General features: G+C 44.3%; 1 protein-coding gene and 1 long non-coding RNA gene across 14 annotated transcripts in view; one reads left to right on the top strand and one right to left on the bottom strand.

Annotated features, from left to right (window-relative positions):
• The window catches only part of NTAQ1 (N-terminal glutamine amidase 1), a 252,454-nt gene extending 240,202 nt beyond the window's left edge, over window positions 1-12,252 (bottom strand). For 10 of the 12 annotated variants that reach the window (XM_060127247.1, XM_060127245.1, XM_060127246.1 and 7 more), the window contains exons 1-5: window positions 11,936-12,252; window positions 10,233-10,332; window positions 9,392-9,442; window positions 4,856-5,004; window positions 4,109-4,233 (exon numbers count right to left, since the gene is read on the bottom strand). In XM_060127247.1, the coding sequence (XP_059983230.1) occupies window positions 4,109-4,233; window positions 4,856-5,004; window positions 9,392-9,442; window positions 10,233-10,332; window positions 11,936-12,024 (514 nt within the window). In that variant the 5' untranslated portion in view covers window positions 12,025-12,252. Of the gene's footprint in view, window positions 1-2,654; window positions 3,960-4,015; window positions 4,234-4,855; window positions 5,005-9,391; window positions 9,443-10,232; window positions 10,333-11,935 lie in introns of those variants that run through there. The other 2 variants (XM_060127250.1, XM_060127252.1) reach the window with 2 other exon arrangements.
• A 436-nt stretch (window positions 12,253-12,688) lies between these two features.
• On the top strand, window positions 12,689-20,671 carry LOC132507875 (uncharacterized). 2 transcript variants are annotated; one of them, XR_009536349.1, is made up of 3 exons: window positions 12,689-12,889; window positions 13,093-14,350; window positions 20,391-20,671. It is a non-coding gene; the product is annotated as an uncharacterized LOC132507875 (long non-coding RNA). The 2 variants fall into 2 exon arrangements; XR_009536348.1 differs by lacking the exon at window positions 20,391-20,671 and having other exon boundaries at window positions 13,093-14,545.
• The last annotated feature ends 320 nt before the right edge of the window (window positions 20,672-20,991 follow it).

Below are 20,991 nucleotides of genomic sequence, written 5' to 3'. Positions count from 1 at the left end.
TAATGGCATTGTGGTCACGTATTTTTTAAATTAATCCTTATATTTTAGAGATCCATACTGAAATATTTAGAGTTGAAAGGATATAATATCTGGAATTTGCTTCAACATAATACAAGAAGGGGGAAAGTAGATGGGATATAAGTGGATGGGATATCAGCCATGAGCTGATAACTGCTGAAAGTCTACTGTTCTGCCTAGTTTTGTATATGATTAAAATTTTCCATACTACAAATTTTTAAGTGTATACAGGGATGCTTCTACTCATCAAAGAACTGTTATGGGAACTGCACTTCCACCATAAACTGCCAGAAAAGTGGACAAAATATATTTAGCAACTGTTTCCAGACACCAGACAATGGGCAACACACGACTGACTGCTAAGAAAAGAGAAACAAGGGCAGGAGCTGTAGGATCCCTCCAGCTCACTGCCCGGAGGGCTGTTTCCAGACCACAGCACGGAGGCAGGGACACAAACAGCATGGGAGTTTTTCCCGCCAATGGGAAGACAGAGCTCTAAGTTCAGGAGGGCCTGGCAGCTACATGTGAGGGACATAGTGTGGGAGAGGAGAGGACTACGCAGAGAGTGTCCCGGATTTCTGCAGAGGGAACTCACTCCTCTACCCCTAAGTCTTTGGTTAAGGACTAATCTCATAAGGCCAGGAAAGAAGCACCGTAAAGCAGTCAGTCTAATAACTCCCAGAACTTCCATGGTCCCCACCAGCCAGGGTAGAGAGAACTCATAACACCTGGGCATTTGGTAGAATCCTCAGAAGGGTCACACCAAAGCAGTGGGGCTAAATTAGCCCTGGGTGAAAGGCTGCTTCAAACCTGCACTAAAAAAGCCTAAGACCAAGCCCTGAAAGGATCCAGCTGACCCCCAGGAATTTAAGTGCATGACAGAACCAAATCCAACACTGTTTTTAAAAGTACCTCAAATTCCCAAAGCCCGGCACCCAACCAAGTATTACGAATCACACAAAGAAACAGGAAAATATGACTCAACGCCAGGAGAAAACTCAATCAACATTCACAGACAGAAACGACAGAGATAACAGAATCAGCAGACAAGGACCAGCTATTATAAACATGCTCTGTATACTCAAAAGGGTAGAGTAAAACATGAGCATGACAAAGAGGGAAATGGAAGATATTAAATCAGCCCCAAATGGAATGTCTAGAGATGAAAAAATAAAATATGTACAATGAGAAAAAAAAAGCACTGGATGGGGTTAACAGCAAATGAGTTAATGAAGAAGAAAAGATCAATAAATTTACAGACAAAATAATTATTCAAAATGAAGCACATACAGAAAAAGTCTGAAAAAAAATGAACATCATTGACCTAAGAGAAGTAACAAGCCATCTAACATACGTGTAGGGGAAGGACAAGAATTTTTTTTAAAAAGGGGGAGAGGTCAGAAAAAATATTTGAAGAGGTACTGGCCAAATGTTTCCAAATTCGATGAAAACTATAAATCCCGCAATCTAAGAATCTTAACAAACCTCAAGCTGAATAAGCCTAAAGCAAACTATGCTACCGTCCATCACAACCAAATCCCTGAAATCGAGAGATAGAGAGAAAACCTTAAAAAGCAGCCAGAGCACACTGCATTTAGAGAAGCAAACACAAGAACAACGGCATGCTCCTTGATCAGAAACTCAGCAAGCAGAAAACAAGCGAGACACCTTTAAAAAATGGAAAGAAAAAACATGTAAAACTAGCATACATTACCCAACAAATATATCTTTCAAATGTGAAGGTAAGCACTTAGGATACAGAAAACTAGAAACAGAGTCATTCCCACCCTTACAACAAGAAAAGCTAGATAATCAGCAAAAGCAGGACTTCTGTTGAAGTCATCAGAGGGCCAGGGATGCACGATGACCAAGGAATCCAAAATAAAGGAAAAACAGGCGCCTCCCAGGAGAGATGGGGCAAAAGTTCTTGCTTACCTGGGGTAGATGCCAGACTCCATGTAAGTCAGCTAAAATCTTTAACAAATGGCTAAAGGAAACCTCAACTTCTGAAATACAACTGTATTCATTTTCTAGGGCTTTTTAATGTAAGTAAATAAAAGAGGATTACGATCTGCAAGCATTCATTACCTAATAACATATAAAAATAAAATAAGAATTTTTTTAATTTTTAAAGATAAATGTATAACAAATCAGCACTTGCCTATAATCTCCCCAAGAGGCACTACAACATTTCTGTTTACATAACACTGGTCCTCCAGCTGGGCTCAAATTAGCCAGTGTTACTATAACACGTCATCTGAGACAAGGAGATGAGAGGTAAATGCGGACAAAAGGCAGCAAAGGGCTCAGAAAGAGAACGGGACAAATATGGTAGACCCTATAACTCAGCCCAAGACTTGGGAAACGTCCTTAAGAACTGAACCATCTGTAGCTGGTACTGGAACTGAGCCTTCAGAGCAAGGCTGCAAGACTGTGACTCTCCGTTTCCTTCTTTTTTCAGGGAGGGGAGAAAAAAAAAAAAAGAGTTCCTTTATTTAAAATACACTAAATGCTGAATTGAAAATAGTGAGCCTGCAGACACATGACCACCAAAATTATTAAATGTATAGGCTTTATTGTAATGTGCAACACATCAAATGTACTAAATTTTAAGCCCTAAAGGCCAATTCCATAACTAAATGCAGGGGACCAAGGAAAACTGCTATGAAAAAAACAAAGCTGCATCAGTTTAAAGTTTGATGTCTTCTTGAACCATTTTTTTCTTTTTTAAGCTTTTTTTTAATATAAAGCAATACTAATTAGCTAAAGGTAATTCCTCTGTCTCCTAACTTCAAATACATTCCTTTGATAAACACAGGGCTTGAAGTAATGGATTTACCACACGAGAGAACATGAACATGTGGTTAAATTACTACACGAGAAACCAGTATGTTTACCCCACATTCAGAGCAGATTCCTTTGAGTTCCAATATCAACCTCAGGAGGCCCCTGATGCTAGTTACATAGAAGGGGTTGGCACAAAGCCTGGCACCTTTGCCAGGCACCTCTTGGGAAGTAGTCATTAAAACCCAAAGGAACAACCGGGGCTGACAAGGTGTTTACTGAAGGTCCACGACATGTCAGGCTCTGTGTTAGTGCTCACATGTAAAAGAGAAACAGGGAGCCATGCAAGCATTGTCCAGACCACGCCGTGCAGCAGGGTGTGTGAGACTGAAAGCAAGACCCATGATGCCTTTTCCTGACCTGAGCTATCCCAATTCTAATGCTGAAGCTGGGAACCAGGTTGGTGAACCCAAAGAAACTCCAATATAAACTTTAAAAATCATGAGAGCTTTTCACAGAGAGCCTCAAAAATCAGAGCTGGAATCCTCTTTCAGTGTTCACTCACTTCAAATACACCAAATATATTTTTTACTTTCTCCCCTGCTGAACTCTGAATACTAATGTCCTATTTTTCTGGCATCCTTCACGGCTTACAGAGCATTTTGACTCAGAGGATGTTTCACCAATAAGTGGCAATGTTGCAAATTAATTCTCACCATAAATAATGTTTCCAACTCAGGTGAATGCCAAACAATAGTAACACGGTGAAGAATCCTTTACCTACTTAAGTCTCAAGAAATTCGTAACTGGACTGATGCCTGAAAGCACAGAAATGAGACGAGTGGGGCAGTAAAACCTGCTAGCTCTCACCTCCTCCTAATGCAGATTTTGTCACAGAGTCAGTGAAACGACATTTCACATATCCCAAAGATGCACTGGGGACTTCCTTCACCATCACATGACACCCACCACGGCAAGGCGCTACTAGTCCCCCCGTTAAGCGGCACAAACACGCAGATCTCCCCAAGTCCAGGGCGCGAGCAGCAGGTACACCCAACATTCCAGCAATGGGGTCGTGGTTCGGCTCCCTCATGCCTTGCCTCTCCCATGAGTTCTGGTGCCTTCCGGTGCTGCTCTCTGTGCCTTAATTTCTGAATCTGATAAACATAAGAACTATACTCCCTCTTACCTCTTACCACTCAGGGAGTCTTACCCAAAGAACAATGCACTTCTTGTCCTTGGTTAAGGGAACACGCTCATCTGCACAGTGATGGGAAACCCCTCTGAGAGGGCGTCCTTGGCTCACCTCCAGTCTCAATGCAGGGATATGATGGAGGAGGTTCTCTCCAGTTCCCACTGGAGTCTTTCATGTGAGATCGGTCAGAAGCAAAGTTCTTCAAATATGAATCTGCGCGGATCACTCTAAATTTCCTGTACATAAACCAACATTCGTTTATATCACAGTTGAAATTCTAACTCAATTCTCATATAGACTCATTTTCTATGACATGCACAAAACTAGACAGGCATTTCTGTACTATTAGTGACACACAAATATATATATAGCTTTAATACCTGTTAAAGACGCCATGAGAAATGATCAGCTGAAATCCCAAACTACAAAGGCATGGAAGTACAGCCGGTTGCCTTTACTTGCTCAGTGTTATGTACGAGGGGCAGAGGGCGTAATGTCCGGGTGCTGCCGTCACAGCCCTCTGACTTCTGTCATCGCCAGGCATCCAGCTCCGCCACCAACCAACCACCCACCCAAAACGAAGAGTATGAGAGAAATGCCCAAAACGACTGTTGGAAAATGTTCTGGATCTCATCACACAAATTTTTAAAGACTGCCAACCTTTTATACAACGGACAACCTTTAAAACTTTAAAACATTTTGAATCTTCTGTAGAGCACATGATTCTCAAACATCAACTCAATGGTGAAGACAAGTGATCTTTACAAAACCAATGCAAAAACAAACACCCAAAGTAACTGTCTAATTGTCAAGGTCCAACTTCAGAAAGTAAGGTAAATCCACCCTGAATTTCCTCACCTTCTGAACTGTGGATGGATGTCCTCATCAGACTTAAAGGCATCTTCCACATAAGTATCAAAGGGGCAGGGAAATGGCAGGACAGTGTCAAGATCATAAATGAAGCTCTGTCCTCCACTTGAAACATGAAGCAAGACAACATGGTAATCCTAGAAGTAAAAGTTGCTGAAGTTAACCAGGTTACCTTATGATGGTGTATTCCAAGGTTATAGTAATAATGCATATATATCATCAAAAACAGATACAAGGGACTTCCCTGGTGGTCCAGTGGTAAATAATCCTTACAATGCAGGGGACATGGGTTCAATCCCTGGTCAGGGAACTAAGATCCCACATGCTGCAGGGCAACTAAGCCCGTGCGCCACAACTACTGAGCTCGCACGCCCCAATTAGAGAGCCTGCATGCCACAAACTACAGAGCCCATGTGCTCTGGAACCTGTGCGCCACAGCTAGAGAGAGAAAACCCGCACACCACAACTAGAGAGAAGCCCGCATGCCCCAACAAAAGATCCCACATGCCTCAACGAAGATCCACGTACCGCAACTAAGACCCGACACAGCCAAAAATAAATAAAATAAATAATAAATCTTAAAAAAAATAAAGTTGAAGGCTTAAAAACAAACAAAAAACCATATACAAGACTAAGACAGTCCTCCTTATAATAGCAAAATAAAGCAAACACAAAACCCTGAAAACAGACCAAATGTCCAGCGACAGGGAACAGTCAAATAGTGGAAATGTTCATGTACATTAAATGTTCACCTTTCGATCCAGCAATTTTACCATTAGGGATCCAGCCTATAGAAAAATGGCCACATGCATGTAAAGGTATATAAACAAAGCAAATCTCTGCAGCACTGTTTATAACACTGAAAATTCAGAAACAACCAGAAGTCCACCAAGAGGGGAATGGTTAACAAACCACGATGCAGTCATAAGATGGAGTCCTACGCAGCTGCTAAAGAGAAGTAGGTAAATTTTTGTGGAAATTGGACTAAGTCCATGTTACACAGTTGGATGGAAAAAGCAAATTGCAGATTATGTATATTATTTTATTATTTTTTTAATTTATGTGTATATAAAGACAGACATGTGCATTCAGAAGTACACATGCATGCATATGAGTACAGAGAAAAAAGTCTACAAGGATATCCTCCAAACCATTAACAAACGGGACAGCTTGAGGTGAGCCTGGAGAGGGGAAGGACTTTAAAATGCGGTTGTTATTGGTTTTAAGTCAGCCAAGCCCTAATATGTAGCCATTAAGGAAGAAGAATACAGAGAGCTTCTCCTGCACAGCTGGGTCCCAGCGCACAGGTGAATTCTCACTCTCACTCCCGGACACGGGGCACTGCCCAAACCAGCTAAGGGCTGGAAGGGACGTCAGGGAGGTTTATCAATGGACATGAGGGCAGTGTGATGCTTAGAGCTCCTCAGAAGAAAAACGCTCTCACAGAGAACAGCACTGCGAGATAAAAAGTTCAATCACATCAATACAATGTTAGAAATACCATCTGATATTTCTAGTACTTCAGAGCTTACAAAGCACTTTCTCAAACGATGTTTCATTTGACCCTGTGAGGTGGGGAACATAATTGAGACTGGAGATGTTGTACCATCAGAGCTGAAAGTGCTTCCTTTGGCTCCAGTTCTATCTTAGAAATCAGAATAGCATCAGAAATGAAAGCTTATTCCCTGTCCTCCCCTTAATGCATCCTACCCTCCAGATACATGAACTAAGCGCTGCTCCCCCGGTAACAGTCCACGACTCCCTTCCCCCGGCTTGCTCACGTTACTCGACCCCATCTGCACCACCTTCTCCTCCGCTCTCCCCACATCTGTCACTCAAGCTCCAACTCAAATGCTTTCTTCCCCATGAGCCCATCTTTCATCTTTTCCCACCCCTGCCAGAAGCAGTCTCCGCCGTATCCAAAATTTGTTTCTCTCTTGACATCTTCTACCCTATATTACAGTTTTTTTTTAAATATGTACTCCTTATTTTTTTGTGGGAAACCATGCTATTAAAATACAGATACGAAGATGAGAAAGATAGGTCCTTACCCTCAAGGAGTTCCTAGAGAAGCGAGGGGGAAACACAGGTCAACTGCTGCAGAACGGTGAGATGATGAGGTAATTCAGCGGAGGTGGGAGAGCGTGCAGGCACAGGCGCCTGAAGCGGGGTCACCTGGCTCAGCCTCAGCCCCACCACTAGCCATTCCTCCTCTACAGGACGGAGATAACTGTGGTGTCTACCTCACAGTATTACTGAGAGAATTAATGAGACTACTATGTAAATAATCAGCCTTATAAAAAGCCAACCAAGGGCTTCCCTGGTGGCGCAGTGGTTGAGAGTCCACCTGCCGATGCAGGGGACACGGGTTCGTGCCCCGGTCCGGGAAGATCCCACATGCCGCGGAGCGGCTGGGCCCGTGAGCCATGGCCGCTGAGCCTGTGCGTCCGGAGCCTGTGCTCCGCAACGGGAGAGGCCACAGCAGTGAGAGGCTCGCGTACCACAAAAAAAAAAAGCCAACCAAGGCAAGGGGTGTGTGGGCGGGGAGGAAAAGGCAGGCAACTGCTAAGGAGCATTTCACTGAGGAAAGGCTGCCGTCACTGCCTCTTGCCTGAAGGGGAGAGCTTCCCAGAAGGAGGACACAACTTGTGGAAAAGCACAAACAGGGACTTCCCTGGCGGTCCAGTGTTTAAGACCCCACACTTCCACTGCAGGGAACGTGTGTTCATCCCCTGGTCAGGGAACTAAGACCAGGGAACGAGGCACAGCCCAAAAAAAAAAGAGAGGAAAAGGCATAAACAAGGAATACCCTTCTGGTTAGCTCGGGTCCATATTCCTACATAACAGATGGCTGGTGAACTCGAGAGGGAAAGCAGGCCTCAACTAGGAGTCACCTTCACGGCAGAGATGCGGAACCAAGGAATGCAGATTCCAGCAATAGCCTCACTCTCTGAGTTGGGTACAGAGCTTGTCCAAATGCCTGGTAAAGACCCAGTGGGGCTAGAGGCAGGGATGTCCACTTAGAAAGTGATCTGTTTCTCTGGGGATCGTGCCTCTACCCACTTAGGGAAGCCTACCCATTCCCTGCAACAGAACAGCAGTGAGGCCCAGATCAATCTGCCAGAGACTTGCTCCACATAGAAAATCTGTGGGGAGACTTCCTGAAACAAGGTTCCCCACACTGAGCCGCCATGAGCTGCTGTGTAAAGGGGGACAGGTCCTTTCCCTACGAGCTTCCTGAAGACAGGAAGCAAGACCGTGACTCAAAATCAGCTGAGCACTTCAGCAATGGGCATGATTGCTAGGGCAGATGGACAGTCCGCAACTGGGGTTATTGTAGCTCTGCTAACAATAATAGCTAACTCTTCTGGAGCACTGGTACCAGATACCAGGACAATGCTTCAAATGCATTATTTCACTAAAGCCTCCAGTGACCAGAGGAAGACACCGAAGAAAGAGCGTAAATAACCTGTCCAGCTCACACAGCCCACCAATGGGAGGACTGGGGTTTAACCCCCATGTGTCCAACTCAGCCTGCACTCCTAACCCAACACTGCTGGATTTGGGCTTCAATGTTAGAGCAGAGGATCCCCTGCTGGTGAAGGAAGCAAGAGCATGAGGCCAAGGATTTCAGTCTATTTGTGCCTGGCATATAAGAGGCACTCAATAAATATATGTTAAGTAAATGAATGAAGCCAATTCAAATGATATCTTATTCTAAATAAGCATCAGAAACCTGATGTTTGTTGCATTATCATGAATGGAGTTTTACTTTATCTTCATGTTTCTTAGCATAAACAATTCCATTCTTCAGGGGACCAGTTTAAGGTGACATATGGATGTGTACTGGAAAGGACCCAGCCCTGCCAATGATCAGCTTAATGTCCCTGAGCTATTCACTCTGCCTTTCTTGGCTTCTTTCTTCACCTGAAAAATGAAGGGGTTGGCGCAGATCCATGTTTTCCAAATGCCAGTCATGTTCACTCAGAAGTCTACTAAGAACACTAATTCCTGAACCTCTAGATCGACTAGATCAAAAACCTGTATTTTTTTTTCTTTTTTCTTTTTTTTTCTGCCATGTCGCACATCTTGCAGGATCTTAGCTCCCCGAACAGGGATTGAACCCAGGCCCCTGCCAGTGAAAGCCCTGAGTCCTAAGCACTGGACTGCCAGGGAATTCCCAGAAACCTGTATTTTTAACAATCTCTGGATAATTCTACTGTGCAGCTGGACTAGATAATGCTCAAGTTCCTTCCAGTGCTAAATAGACAAGAGTCTAGATAACAAATATATCTGCTACATCAGCCATTTAAAATCATTCCTATAATAATTTCAAAATTAAAAGAAAACATGCCCATAAGTGCTTCTACCTTAGACCAAATAACATCTATCGTCAAGAAGTCAAATTATTAATAATTATCATAGTCTTTCTCTACTGCCCCATTATTTCTGCTCTACCAAAACATAAAGACCACTCATGGATTACAAGTACTATTGCATCAGAAGCTGTGTTGACCACCTTACCCAGATCACAGGTCCATCTCCAGGTCTTGCCTGTTGTTTCCAGATAGGTATCTACAAAATACAATAACTCTCCTAAACCACAACTTCAGTTAAACCACTACTAAATTCTTTAAAGCAATACATACATGAAAAATAAAATATTTCTAGGCAACCAACAATCAAGGTGAAAGAATGAATGGATAAGAAGAAATCCAAATCCTTCCAAGTGTCCTTAACAATGAAGGAGCAATAATTAATTACAAGATGTTTTCTGGAGAGTAGAAAGAGACCTAAACTAGGAACTGGAATTCCTGGCAAGTTCAAATCTTGCTTTCCCACTTAATTATTCATGGGACCTCCCTGAGTCTCTATTTCCTCATCTATAAAGCAGAGACAGCTGTCTGGACCTTGTCTACTTCACAGGGTTTCCACTGGGGTCAAACAAGATGATGTTCACAAAAGTGCTTTACAAAATATTAAGGGCTTACTTTTCTTAATACTTCATAGAAGTTTACTACAGTTCCATTAAAACTCCAGAAACAAAGAAACCTTTACTTCAAACCTGAGAATATGTGCCTCTAACTTAATTTAAAAATTAAGTTTAATTTTAAAAGCTCTAACTTAATACCTAAAGAAAGGGGATTTTATTTGCATAAACATACCATCACATATTTCCTTACCTGCAAGTAAGGGACTAAGCTCTACTAACTCAACCATGTCCTGGTAGGGAAAAAATCTCATTCAAAAACAAACTTTAAAATGTTGCTGTATTTTATAAGGCACATTTTAGAACAGTGCTAAACCCATGGTCTATTTAGCTTCTAATGTAATCCTAAATTTCCACAATCACTCCCCAACTTACCATCTTCCTCTCATTAGATATGAAGACAGCATAACACTCTTCTAAAGGATACTGGTCATGGTTTTTGATGTATTCACAGAGCTTCCAAATATTTTCTTCACTGAAATAAAGTAATTGTTTAATCAATATAATTAAACAAGAACACTCTATGTCTTTCAAATTTGCCCAAAAGACTGATAATGACATTTAAAAAAATTGGTAGAGACCTGAAATACCATCTCATCCAACAACTGGCTAACAGTTGAACCTTCTCAAAAACATCCCCAGCAAGGGACTTTGCTGGTGGCACAGTGGTTAAGAATCTGCCTGCCAATGCAGGGGACACGGGTTCAATCCCCGGTCCGAGAAGATCCCACATGCCGCGAAGCGGCTGGGCCCGTGAGCCATGGCCGCTGAGCCTGCACGTCCAGGGCCTGTACTCCACAACGGGAGAGGCCACAACAGTGAGAAGCCCACGTACCACAAAAAAACAACAACAACGGATGGATGTGAGGGACAAGAACTAACAGGACTGAGGTGGGAGACAGGGCAGAAGAAGCATGGCTCCACCCTTACAGAGGTTCCAGGTTCAGCACCACCACTGGCTAGATGTGTGACCCTGGGCAAACAACAGGCCTCTCTGTGGCTCAGTCTTTTCATGAGGAGAATGATAACAAAAGACCTATCTCCTAAGCATGGATGGAAGTACTTGGCACTAGGCCTGACATGCAGTCAGAGCTGAACAAATGGTGAGCTCCACAGCATCGGTTTGGTGACCATCTGAAGGAGGGAAAGGTAAGTTATAGAGGACCCTAAGGTTTTTTGTGCAGGGACTGGAAAGTGGGGTTAGAAGTCATTATTCAAGCAAGGGAAAGGCAGGTGTGGGTATGAAAAGGACCAAGATAAGAGTGGTGATTCAGCCACAGAGGTGGCCTAGGACAGGGGTGCAGTGTGTGGACTCCAGAGCCGAACTCTGCGTGTAAATGCCCATTCCTTCACTCACAAGCTATGTGGCCTTAGGCAAATTACTTGCATCCCTCCATGCTCCAACGTGCTCACCTTTAAAATGGGGACAACAGTACCGACCTCCTCGTGTAACTGTGGGGCTCACATTACTTCGTTGACATAAACGTCTCAGAACAATTCTTGGCATATATCAAGTGCTACGTGTAAATGTAACCACTATTATAATGACGACACGGCGGTTCAGATCCTGGTTTCTGGTACAAAAGGGACTGAATTGGATTCCGGGCTGCTATTAGCTGGGTGATCTTGGTAATGTTACTGTAGGATCTCTGCGCTTTCATTCTCTTCCAAAATTAAGATGACCTTCACATCAGTGTGAAACCACGCAGGCTTCAGCAGAATAATTTCCAAATGCTCTCTGCGGTCCACCCTCCGCCTCCAACCCCCTTCCTGGCCGCCCAAGCCCTGAGATCTGCTGACAAACGTCCAAGCGAAAGAAGCCGGGCAGAAGTAACGCACCACCGACCCTACCACTCCTGGCGAATACCGCCCCCTCCACACCCAAACGCCCACGCTCGACTCAAGGAACAAGGGCTGCCACTCCCGCTCCCCTCTCCCTCCGCCCCTCAAACCGGAACACTCGCCCGCCGAGGCCCAGAGCGGCCCCGGGGAGGGGCCGGGAAGAGGCGGGGCTCGGCTACGACGCCGCGGCCGAGCTGGCCAGGGAGACGCCGGGAGCCGACCCCGCTCACCCTCACCAGTAGCAGCTGTTGTAGACACAGGCGTCCCGCGGGGGACTGGCCGGCTGGTAGTGGGCGGCTGCGGCGGCGGAAACGTCCCCTTCCATGGCGGGCCTCGGCACAGGCCTGAGGCGAACCGACTGGAAGAGCCCCGCGGGCGGGCTTCAGCGAAGACGTCGGCGCACTAAGCGCAACGTGGGTTCGCGGGGCGGAGTGGGCGGAGCTCGAGGCCGCTGGTGGCGTCCCCGGGTGGTGGGGCCTGGGGCAGGGTAGGCGGAGCCTGGGCGAGCGGGCGCGAAGGATCCCCGCGCAAGAAGTTTGAGACGCGCGTTGCAGATTCCGGAAGGGTGGAGTCGGGGCGGGAGTGGGGGGGGTGTGGTCAGTGGGCGGACGAGCGCTGCCCTGGGTTGGTGGGGCATGTCCTGTTGGGCGGAGCCTGGGCGGGGCGAGCGACGCAATCTCCCGGCGTGCGAAGCTTGGGACGAGGTGGGCGGAGCTCGAGGCGCGCAGTGCTGGTCCCGTGAAGGTGGAGCCAGGGCAACGTAGGCGGATCCGGGGTTGGGTGAGCGGCGTGAGTTCACAGTGGGCGGAGCCCAGGGCGAGGAGGACTGCGTGGTTTCTGGTGGGCGAGACCCCCCCAGTTGGGTGGGGCCAGGGGCGGGGCGGGGTGGGCCAGGGGCGGGGCGGGGTGGGCCAGGGGCGGGGCGGGGCGGGGTGGGCCAGGGGCGGGGCGGGGCGGCACGTGGTCCTAGAGCGGCTGCGGCGCCAGGCTTGCTGGAGGTTTTGGGAACAGCGGGGTTGCAGGCAGCGTGGGGGAAAAGGGGGTCACCGGCTGGCCGCTTGAGACACGAGTCAGGGGAGGGCTTGGAGTTGGTGAACGGTGCTTCATGAGTCTCCGAGGAGTCCGAGACCCTGTAACCTGTTGCCGGCTGTGGCAGATGAGACTCGGAAGACTCCACGTGTGCAAGTGAAGTAAGAGGACCTCTGTGTGAAAAACAAAGGTTTAGTTTGAGTCTGGTGGGGAGGGGTAGCGGAGAGGATGATGAGGGGGGTTAATTCCAAATATATTGGCTCAGAAAGGTATGTTGATTTTTTTAACATAGTAAGAACAGTTTTGAGAGGGTCCTCATGATATCCTTTTTGTGTTAATCATATATTTGTTTATTTGCTGGCAGTCTGGAAGGAAAGACAGCAGATTGTTGCAAGTGTTTATCGCTGCATGCGCCACAATTCCTGAGCCTGCGCTCTAGAGCCCATGAGCGCGCCTAGATCCCGCGCTTTGCAGCAAGAGAAGCCACTGCAGTGAGAAGCCCGCGCACCACAACTAGAGAAAACACGTGTGCTGCGATGAAGACCCAACCCAGCCAATAAGAAAAAACTTTTTTTTAAAAAGTGTTTATCTCTGGTTAATGAGTGGTATGGAGGACTTTCACTTTAGATTTATATCCTTCTGAATGTTTAAATTTGCAAGTGACATATATAGCTGATCAGGGTATTTCCCATTATCAAAACTTAAATTTTTAGTTTATTTTATTGGTTTTTAGATTCTCTCAGTCTCATGAATTGTAAAGCCCAAAAGTCCTAAAGACTTTGAACATAAGTCATTGTGTCAGTTATCAGTGTATTGCCTCTCAGGTCCAAATACATACTTCAACATAGGCTCTGTGATAAAAAACTGAATTCCTTTAAGCATTTCTTCTTTAAAGTGAGCACGATGTTAAGCCTTCTCAGTTAAGTTCGCTGGAGGAAGACGCTTCCTGCAGTTTCTGGGACCTGACAAGAGTTAAGAGTGTGGTTAGGAGAGACCGGACCAGATGAAGGAGTGTGGTCATGAAAACATCCAGTGGGGTCCGCTCCAGCCACAGACCCAAACTCGGTCCTTCTGCAACCTTGCAGCTTCAGCCTGGCAATAACCTGTATGCAGCCCTCTTGACACAGAAACCAGAACCCTGCGAGGCCTGCAGGCAACCACCTGCCCATTGTCCTTCAGCAAGACTTTTGGGGGTCAGGGTCACACACTGAGCAGTCCTTCCGCCCCCCACCCCAGTATTCCCCCCAGGCCTCTTGAAGGCCTTCTGTTCCTGCTGGCTCCCAGATTCCCGTGGTTCCCCACAGGGCCAGTTGGTGATTGCTCGCCTCCACCCGCTTCTCTGCCGTCTGCCTAGCAACTCCAGACTGCCTGCAGCCTGGCTAAACCAGCAAACTTCTCTGCTGTCTGGTAGCCAACCCTTGCTTTCTCCAACGAGATCCAGACCCCTCTCAAATTTGTCCTTGCATACTCTCCCTCAGCCCTAGTTACCATATAGTTTCCTTTTATCTTACAGTTCACTTTTATCATAGTTAATTCTTGACATTCAAATTCTCTTGTTTAACCTACCATGTGGTTTCTTCTTATTGGACCCAGACTACTGCAGGACTTTGAAGCCAAACTAGGTAGGTTCTACTACTTACTATTTGTGTGACCTTGGGCAAAATTACTTCACCTCTTTATGCCTCAATTTCTTCATCTAAAATGAAGTTAATGATAATAACACCTACCTCATAGGGTTGTTATGAGGGTTGACTAAATTTATGTATATAAAGCAGTTAGAATATGTGCTGACACATAATAATAAATGTTAGCTGGGACTTCCCTGGTGGCGCAGTGGTTAAGACTCCGCGTTCCCAATGCAGGGGGCCCGGGTTCGATCCCTGGTCAGGGAACTAGATCCCACATGCATGCTGCAACTAAGAGTTCTCATGCCGCAACTAAGGAGCCCGCCTGCTGCAACTAAGACCCGGCACAGTCAAATAAATAGGTTTTTTTTTAATTAAAAAAAAAATGTTAGCAACAACAATTTATGGTATAATTTCACTCCATTATCTCCAATATACCATATACTTCTGTCACTGAGTGTCTTACTACTCCTCAGACACACTAAAACTTTGCAAAAGGTATACATATCTTCTATCTAATGTGTGCTCTTTCACTTTCCTTACTTGCAGCTTTTCCCAGGGAAAATTCATTGCTGCCTTCCATTTTTGCACAGCTTTTTTTTTTCTGTTTTGTCATGACTTTTTAGTCATATGTCTTCAATACTATTATCATCTTAAGTAACTCAACTTGACTCTACCTCTGCCATGAGCAGTTCCATGACACAGTCTTGTCTTGGTGAGACAAAAATAATAGCTCCAGAGTCAGAGACTCTAGCTCAAATCCTTTCTCAGCTACTTACTATCCTGTATGACCTTGGACAAGTCACCAACCTTTCTGTGTGTCAGTTTCTTTGTAAAATGAGAGTAATAAAAGTCGAGTGTCTACCTAATGAAGCTGTAGCGAGCATTAAATAAACTAATCTGTGCAAAAAGCATAGTACCTGGCACAACAGAAGTACCCTATGTAGTAAACAACTACAGAGTTTTGCAGTTATGATTATTATTATATTTCTCTGTGAACAGAGTATAAGCACTGTGACTGGGATAAATCCTTGTTGAATTAATGACTTTATTTTATTAGGATACAGGTGAAGTTACTGTCACAAAGAAACTCAAAAATGTAGTGGTTTAAATGAGATACAAATGCATTTCTCATATAACACCCTGAACATTTACATTCCAGAGCTGATGTAGTGTCTCCACAGTGTCTGTTACCCAGGCTCCTGAGATTTGGATGGAAAGCCATATCTTGGGTGTTGCCCTGGTCCACATATTTCAAGAATGCTCACCACCATATCTGCTATAATTGCATGCTGGCCAGCAAAATCAGGAAAAAGCAGGAGCGGAAGGTTTAAGAACAAAATCCACAAGTTGTACACATCACTTCTGCTCACATTCCACTGCCTAAAAGATAGCCACAAGGTCACACCCAGGTGCAAGGGAGATCAGGAAATGTAGGGTTTATTTTGGGCAGCCCAGCTAACATCTGAGTATGTCAAGCAGAAGGAGGGAATGAATATTGAGAGAGCCAACAGTCTCTGCCATAATGTGCTTTCTTTATGCTTCTAAACTTTGTCTCATAAGCAGGAATTACTCTTTAAATTGGAAAAAATAGATCATATTTTTTAAATACATACAATTTCATGGTAAAGGCTATAAAAAAGGATATGGTTTCAGAGGAGTAGGAGGTGCATAGACCCAGATTCTGACCTACAAATCCCAGTGATCTGGCTGTGGAAGAAATAAGAGATGTACTCACACAGCCAACACCCAGTGAAATCAGGATGTTAAAGGGCAGGGGTTTGGAGGAGGAACACATAACAAAGGAAAATATTAAAAAGGGCCATGGATGTGAAAGGGGAGATTCAGGAAGTCTATAGCACACAATACAGTCAGGTTTAATAGCAAAAAGGGCTTTTATTTTTTATTGGGGGAGGGGGTATTTTATGCTCAATATCAAGAGCTAGAAGAAAAAGATATTCCCACTGCTTGAGACCACATGATACGATAATGATCAGACAACTGAAAGAACACAGAAATACCCAATGTCTGTCTATTTTGCTTGCATTTTCTATCAAAGAAAATGATCCTCAAGCTGTAAAGAACAAAGAAAATAGCAGTAAGAAGAAATTAAAAGCCAAGATAGGTGCGGTGGTAGAAATCACCAAGTTGCCTTAAATGGGTTAAAAATCTTTAGACTCAAATGAGTTACAGTCTAGCATACGGATAGTGCTTTAGATTATGACCCCAAAGCCTTTCTTAAGGATCTTTGAGAAAATATGTTGGAAGAGATAACATAAGACTAAATATGAATAGTTGCTGTCTTCAGTTTCATAAAAGGAAAAATACATATATTCCAGACACTATACCCTTATGAACTTGAGGTCTAGTCCCAGGATGATTTGTGACCATGAAAAAAAGGTGATTATTTAGAGGCTTCTACTGGTTTGCCAAGCCCACTTCATGCCAAATGGACCTCATTTCATGCTGCTGGAAGAATTATTTGATCGTTAGAATAGGATTATAGCACAAACAGTATAATTTGATTCCCACAAAGCAGCTGTCCCAGTTATACTAGTCATGACTCAATCAGTTAAAAGTCAAAGGAAGAGAGGCTGTTTACTAGCCCATTGAACAGGAAGGACACTGAAGTGGCCCTCACAGTTAAAGGATGAGCTGCAGAAACCAGGGTCTCAAGGGACCAGAAGCAGAACTCACTTCCCCAGGCATTCTTGCTCTCCCCTCTGTCTGCTTCTCAGTGCTTGGCTTCATTCTGAGGTCACTTCACTTCTTGCTGGGGGAGGATGGCTGCTGGCAGCCCCATTTCTTACTTTCCAGGCTTGAAAACCCTAGCAGAAAGAGAAAACTTCTTTTTCCTCATGGCAATCACACAGAGTGACTTGTACCTTTATTTTTTACATTTCTGTACTGCTTGAATTTTTCACATGGGTTACTTTCTAATAACAAATTTTTTAATAAAACATTTCTAAAAAGTCAAGTTTATCAACATCAGTATAAAAAGCTACATGGACAGACTATTGCTCACTTAACTTTTCCCCTACTGTTGTACATTTAGTTTGTTTTCAGATCCTACTATTATAAATAAAGCTGCAGTCAACATCTTTGTACATAAATCTTGGTCCATGCCTCTAATTATTTATGTTTGGAGGGAGTCCTAGAAGTGGAATTCCTGGGCCTAAGATTTTAAATATTTTCCAGTTCTCTTGATACATGTTGCTATACTGCTTTTAAGAAACAAGCGTATACCTCAATATCACATTGTTATTAAAAAACAAAAATATAGGCAAAAAACCTGGCATTTCCATTGTTATTTTATTTTGCACTTATCTGATTACTACTTTCCCGTGTTAAAGGGATAACTTCAACATAAAGCAGTAAATGCTAAGGCAGCAATGTGCTATGTGAGCTCTGGGGCGGGGTGGGTGGGGGAAGCACCTCATCATTGAGGGTGGGGAGTTGGGCTGGGTTGGAGCGCAATACGATTATTACTAATCTTACTTAGAATGCAGTGGGAGGGAGGCAATAGTCCCAGGGCCCATGCCTGTGGTATTAGACTGAGGGCTGTGCACCACACCTTACATGGGAAAATTGAGAAATTGAAGTATATTCAGGGGAGGCTGAAAAAGAGGGAAACTCTGAAAACCACATCATAAAATTGTGATGTGTCTTCTTGGCTCACTTCCTGTGCCAACATACCCCCTCTTCTGGTCCTCCATCCTCCAAATCTGATAGGGGTATCTGTCTGACATGGCAGTGTCCATTATAGGAAACCACTGGTAAGGGACCTCTGGTCCAGTGGTTAAGATTCCACACCTCAACTGCCAGGGGCACATGTTTGATCCCTCGTCAGGGAACTAAGATCCCGCATGCTACCAAAACAAAATAAACAAAAAAGGAAACCACTGGTACAATTCCCTTTTCTGACCTGAAGCCTCTATACCAGATAGAGTTCTTGACTGTAAACAACAGAAACCGGGCTTCCCTGGTGGCGCAGTGGTTGAGAGTCCGCCTTGCCGATGCAGGGGACATGGGTTCGTGCCCCGGTCTGGGAAGATCCCATATGCCGTGGAGCGGCTAGGCCCGTGAGCCGTGGCCGCTGAGCCTGCCCGTCCGGAGCCGGTGCTCCGCAACGGGAGAGGCCACAACAGTGAGAGGCCCGCATACCGCAAAAAAAAAAAACAGAAACCATCTCTGGCTAACTTAAACAGGAAGTCAAATTTACTAGAAGAATGGGGATGAGGGAGGCTGGGTAGGACTTGGAGGGGAGGAAGCACGGCCAGGTCACACTGATAAAATGCTCCAACAATCCAAAAATCAGATGGTGAGAATGCCACCATTAAAGCCCCTGCCTCTGTACCCTCTGCTGCTGCCACCAAGAATAATCTCCGCCCCTGCATCTTTGGGTCACTTCTTTAAGACGTAATGCACGTCCCAGGTGGGAGCAACCTACTGATTGAGAAGAGGTAACATGCCTGAGCCCTAGTTGCCAGATTAACAGGGAAATGAAGTATCCGTCCCTGTTGGATTTCCACTGAAGGAGGTGGGCCCTGCCTAACCCAAACCCACTCAAAGAGAAAATCTCTCAGGTAGGAGAGGTGTCTGTTTAAATTTGGAGTAGCTAAAAAATGGAAAATGTCGACTATGACCCCCACCTCCATGGGATTAATGATTTTCTCCTCTTTCATGTGAAATCAATGAGATTAGCTATCAAATTTAAGTAAGGTCAGATATACCACATTCTTGAAAGAAATCCCTGTTCAAACTGATGTTTACTTTCTATTTTTGTTACTAAACAGAAAGGGACCCACCTATGACCTCATCTCAAATGAGATAATGAATTATGATTAGCTCTTACTTCAGGTCTCTTTTCTGTCACATGTGAGGTAAGAACACTTGACCCTCTTTAGGAAGTCAGGGAGTACGGGAAAGAACTTCAGTTTCCACTGCCCCTCTTTTCCTACATCAAGACATTCCTGTCGACAATAGCTAAGGCTTCAGCAAAAGAAAGAAATGACCTGCCAAAGACCAATTCCAGACCAATTCTATAAGTTCCTAAGGCTGCTGTAACAAATTACCACAAATTGGGTGGCTTAAACCTCCCCCCCCCCGCCACACACACATGCGTGCACGTGCACACACACACACACGCACACACGCACACAGAAATTTATTCTCTCCCAGTTCAGGAGGCCAGAAGCCTGAAATCAAGGTGTCAGCAGGGCTGGTTCCTTCTGGAGGTTCTGAGGGAGAATGTTCCATACTTCTCTCCGAGCTTCTAGTGGTTGCTGGCAATCCTTGGTGGTCCTTGGCTTACAGATGCATCACTCCAATTTCTGCCTCCATCTTCACATGACCTTCTTCTCTGTGAGTCTGTGTGTCAGATCTTCCTCTCCTTTCTCTTATGACACCAGACTTGGATTTAGGGTCCACCGTATATCCAGGATGATATCATTTCAAGACCCTAATTACATCTGCAAAGGCCCTATTTCAAATTAGGTCATGTTTACAGACACCAGAGTTTAGGACTTGGACGTATCCTGTTGGGGTACACAGATCAACCCACTACATCAACTAAAGGCTGAAGCAAGTATGGTAATTCTTAATGTTGTTGGAGAGAGAGTAAAGGAACAAAGAAAACCATTTGGCTGGCTCCATCTCTTGGTGTTCTGAAATTTCTATTTCTTTGCTTATTAAAAAAAAACTATATGGGAACATATATATATGTGTAACTGATTCACTTTGTTATAAAGCAGAAACGAACACACCATTGTACAGCAATTATACTCCAATAAAGATGTTTAAAAAAAAGATATTATATTTCTAATACCCTAAAAAAAAAACCCCTAAAAACTAGAATGACAGTTATAACTTCTGTGGAGGTCAATTTGGTAATATATAACAAAATCACAAATGTATATGCCTTTTGGGTGGAAGTTCTTTCCATAAATGTTTATCGATGTATAAGATGCATAAAGAAAAGTGGACATACCGTAATGGTAGACTATGTTACTTTATTTTATTTTTATTTTTTTTGCAGTACGCGGGCCTGTCACTGTTGTGGCCTCTCCCGTTGCGGAGCACAGGCTCCGGATGCGCAGGCTCAGCGGCCATGGCTCACGGGCCCAGCTGCTCCGCAGCATGTGGGATCTTCCTGGACTGGGGCACGAACCAGTGTCCCCTGCATCGGCAGGCGGACTCTCAACCACTGCACCACCAGGGAAGCCCACTATGCTACTTTAAATATTGTTCTTTCTGCTTTCATTTATATTGGGTAAACAATCTTTTTATATATATATATTTGAATTTTATTTTTTTATATAGCAGTTTCTTATTATTTATCAATTTTATACATATTGGTGCATATATGTCACTCCCAATCTCCCAATTCATCCCACCACTACCATCCCCCTAAGCAATCATCTTAAAGCTTTCTTTTCCCTATTGTAAAAGTAATACATATTCAATGCAAAAAAAAAAATCAGAAAAATTGAGAAAAGTACAGAGAAACTACACAACAACCATACTATTACCATCCAGAAATTAACCATTAACATTTTGTTGTAGTTTCTTTGGGGGCTTTTCCGATGCAAGTATACACATATACTTCTTTTTTTTTTGAATTTTTGAATTTTATTTTA

Source organism: Lagenorhynchus albirostris, chromosome 17 (genome assembly GCF_949774975.1).
Source record: "Lagenorhynchus albirostris chromosome 17, mLagAlb1.1, whole genome shotgun sequence".
Classification (NCBI taxonomy): Eukaryota; Metazoa; Chordata; class Mammalia; order Artiodactyla; family Delphinidae; genus Lagenorhynchus; species Lagenorhynchus albirostris.
This window is presented reverse-complemented; position numbering and strand designations above follow the sequence as displayed.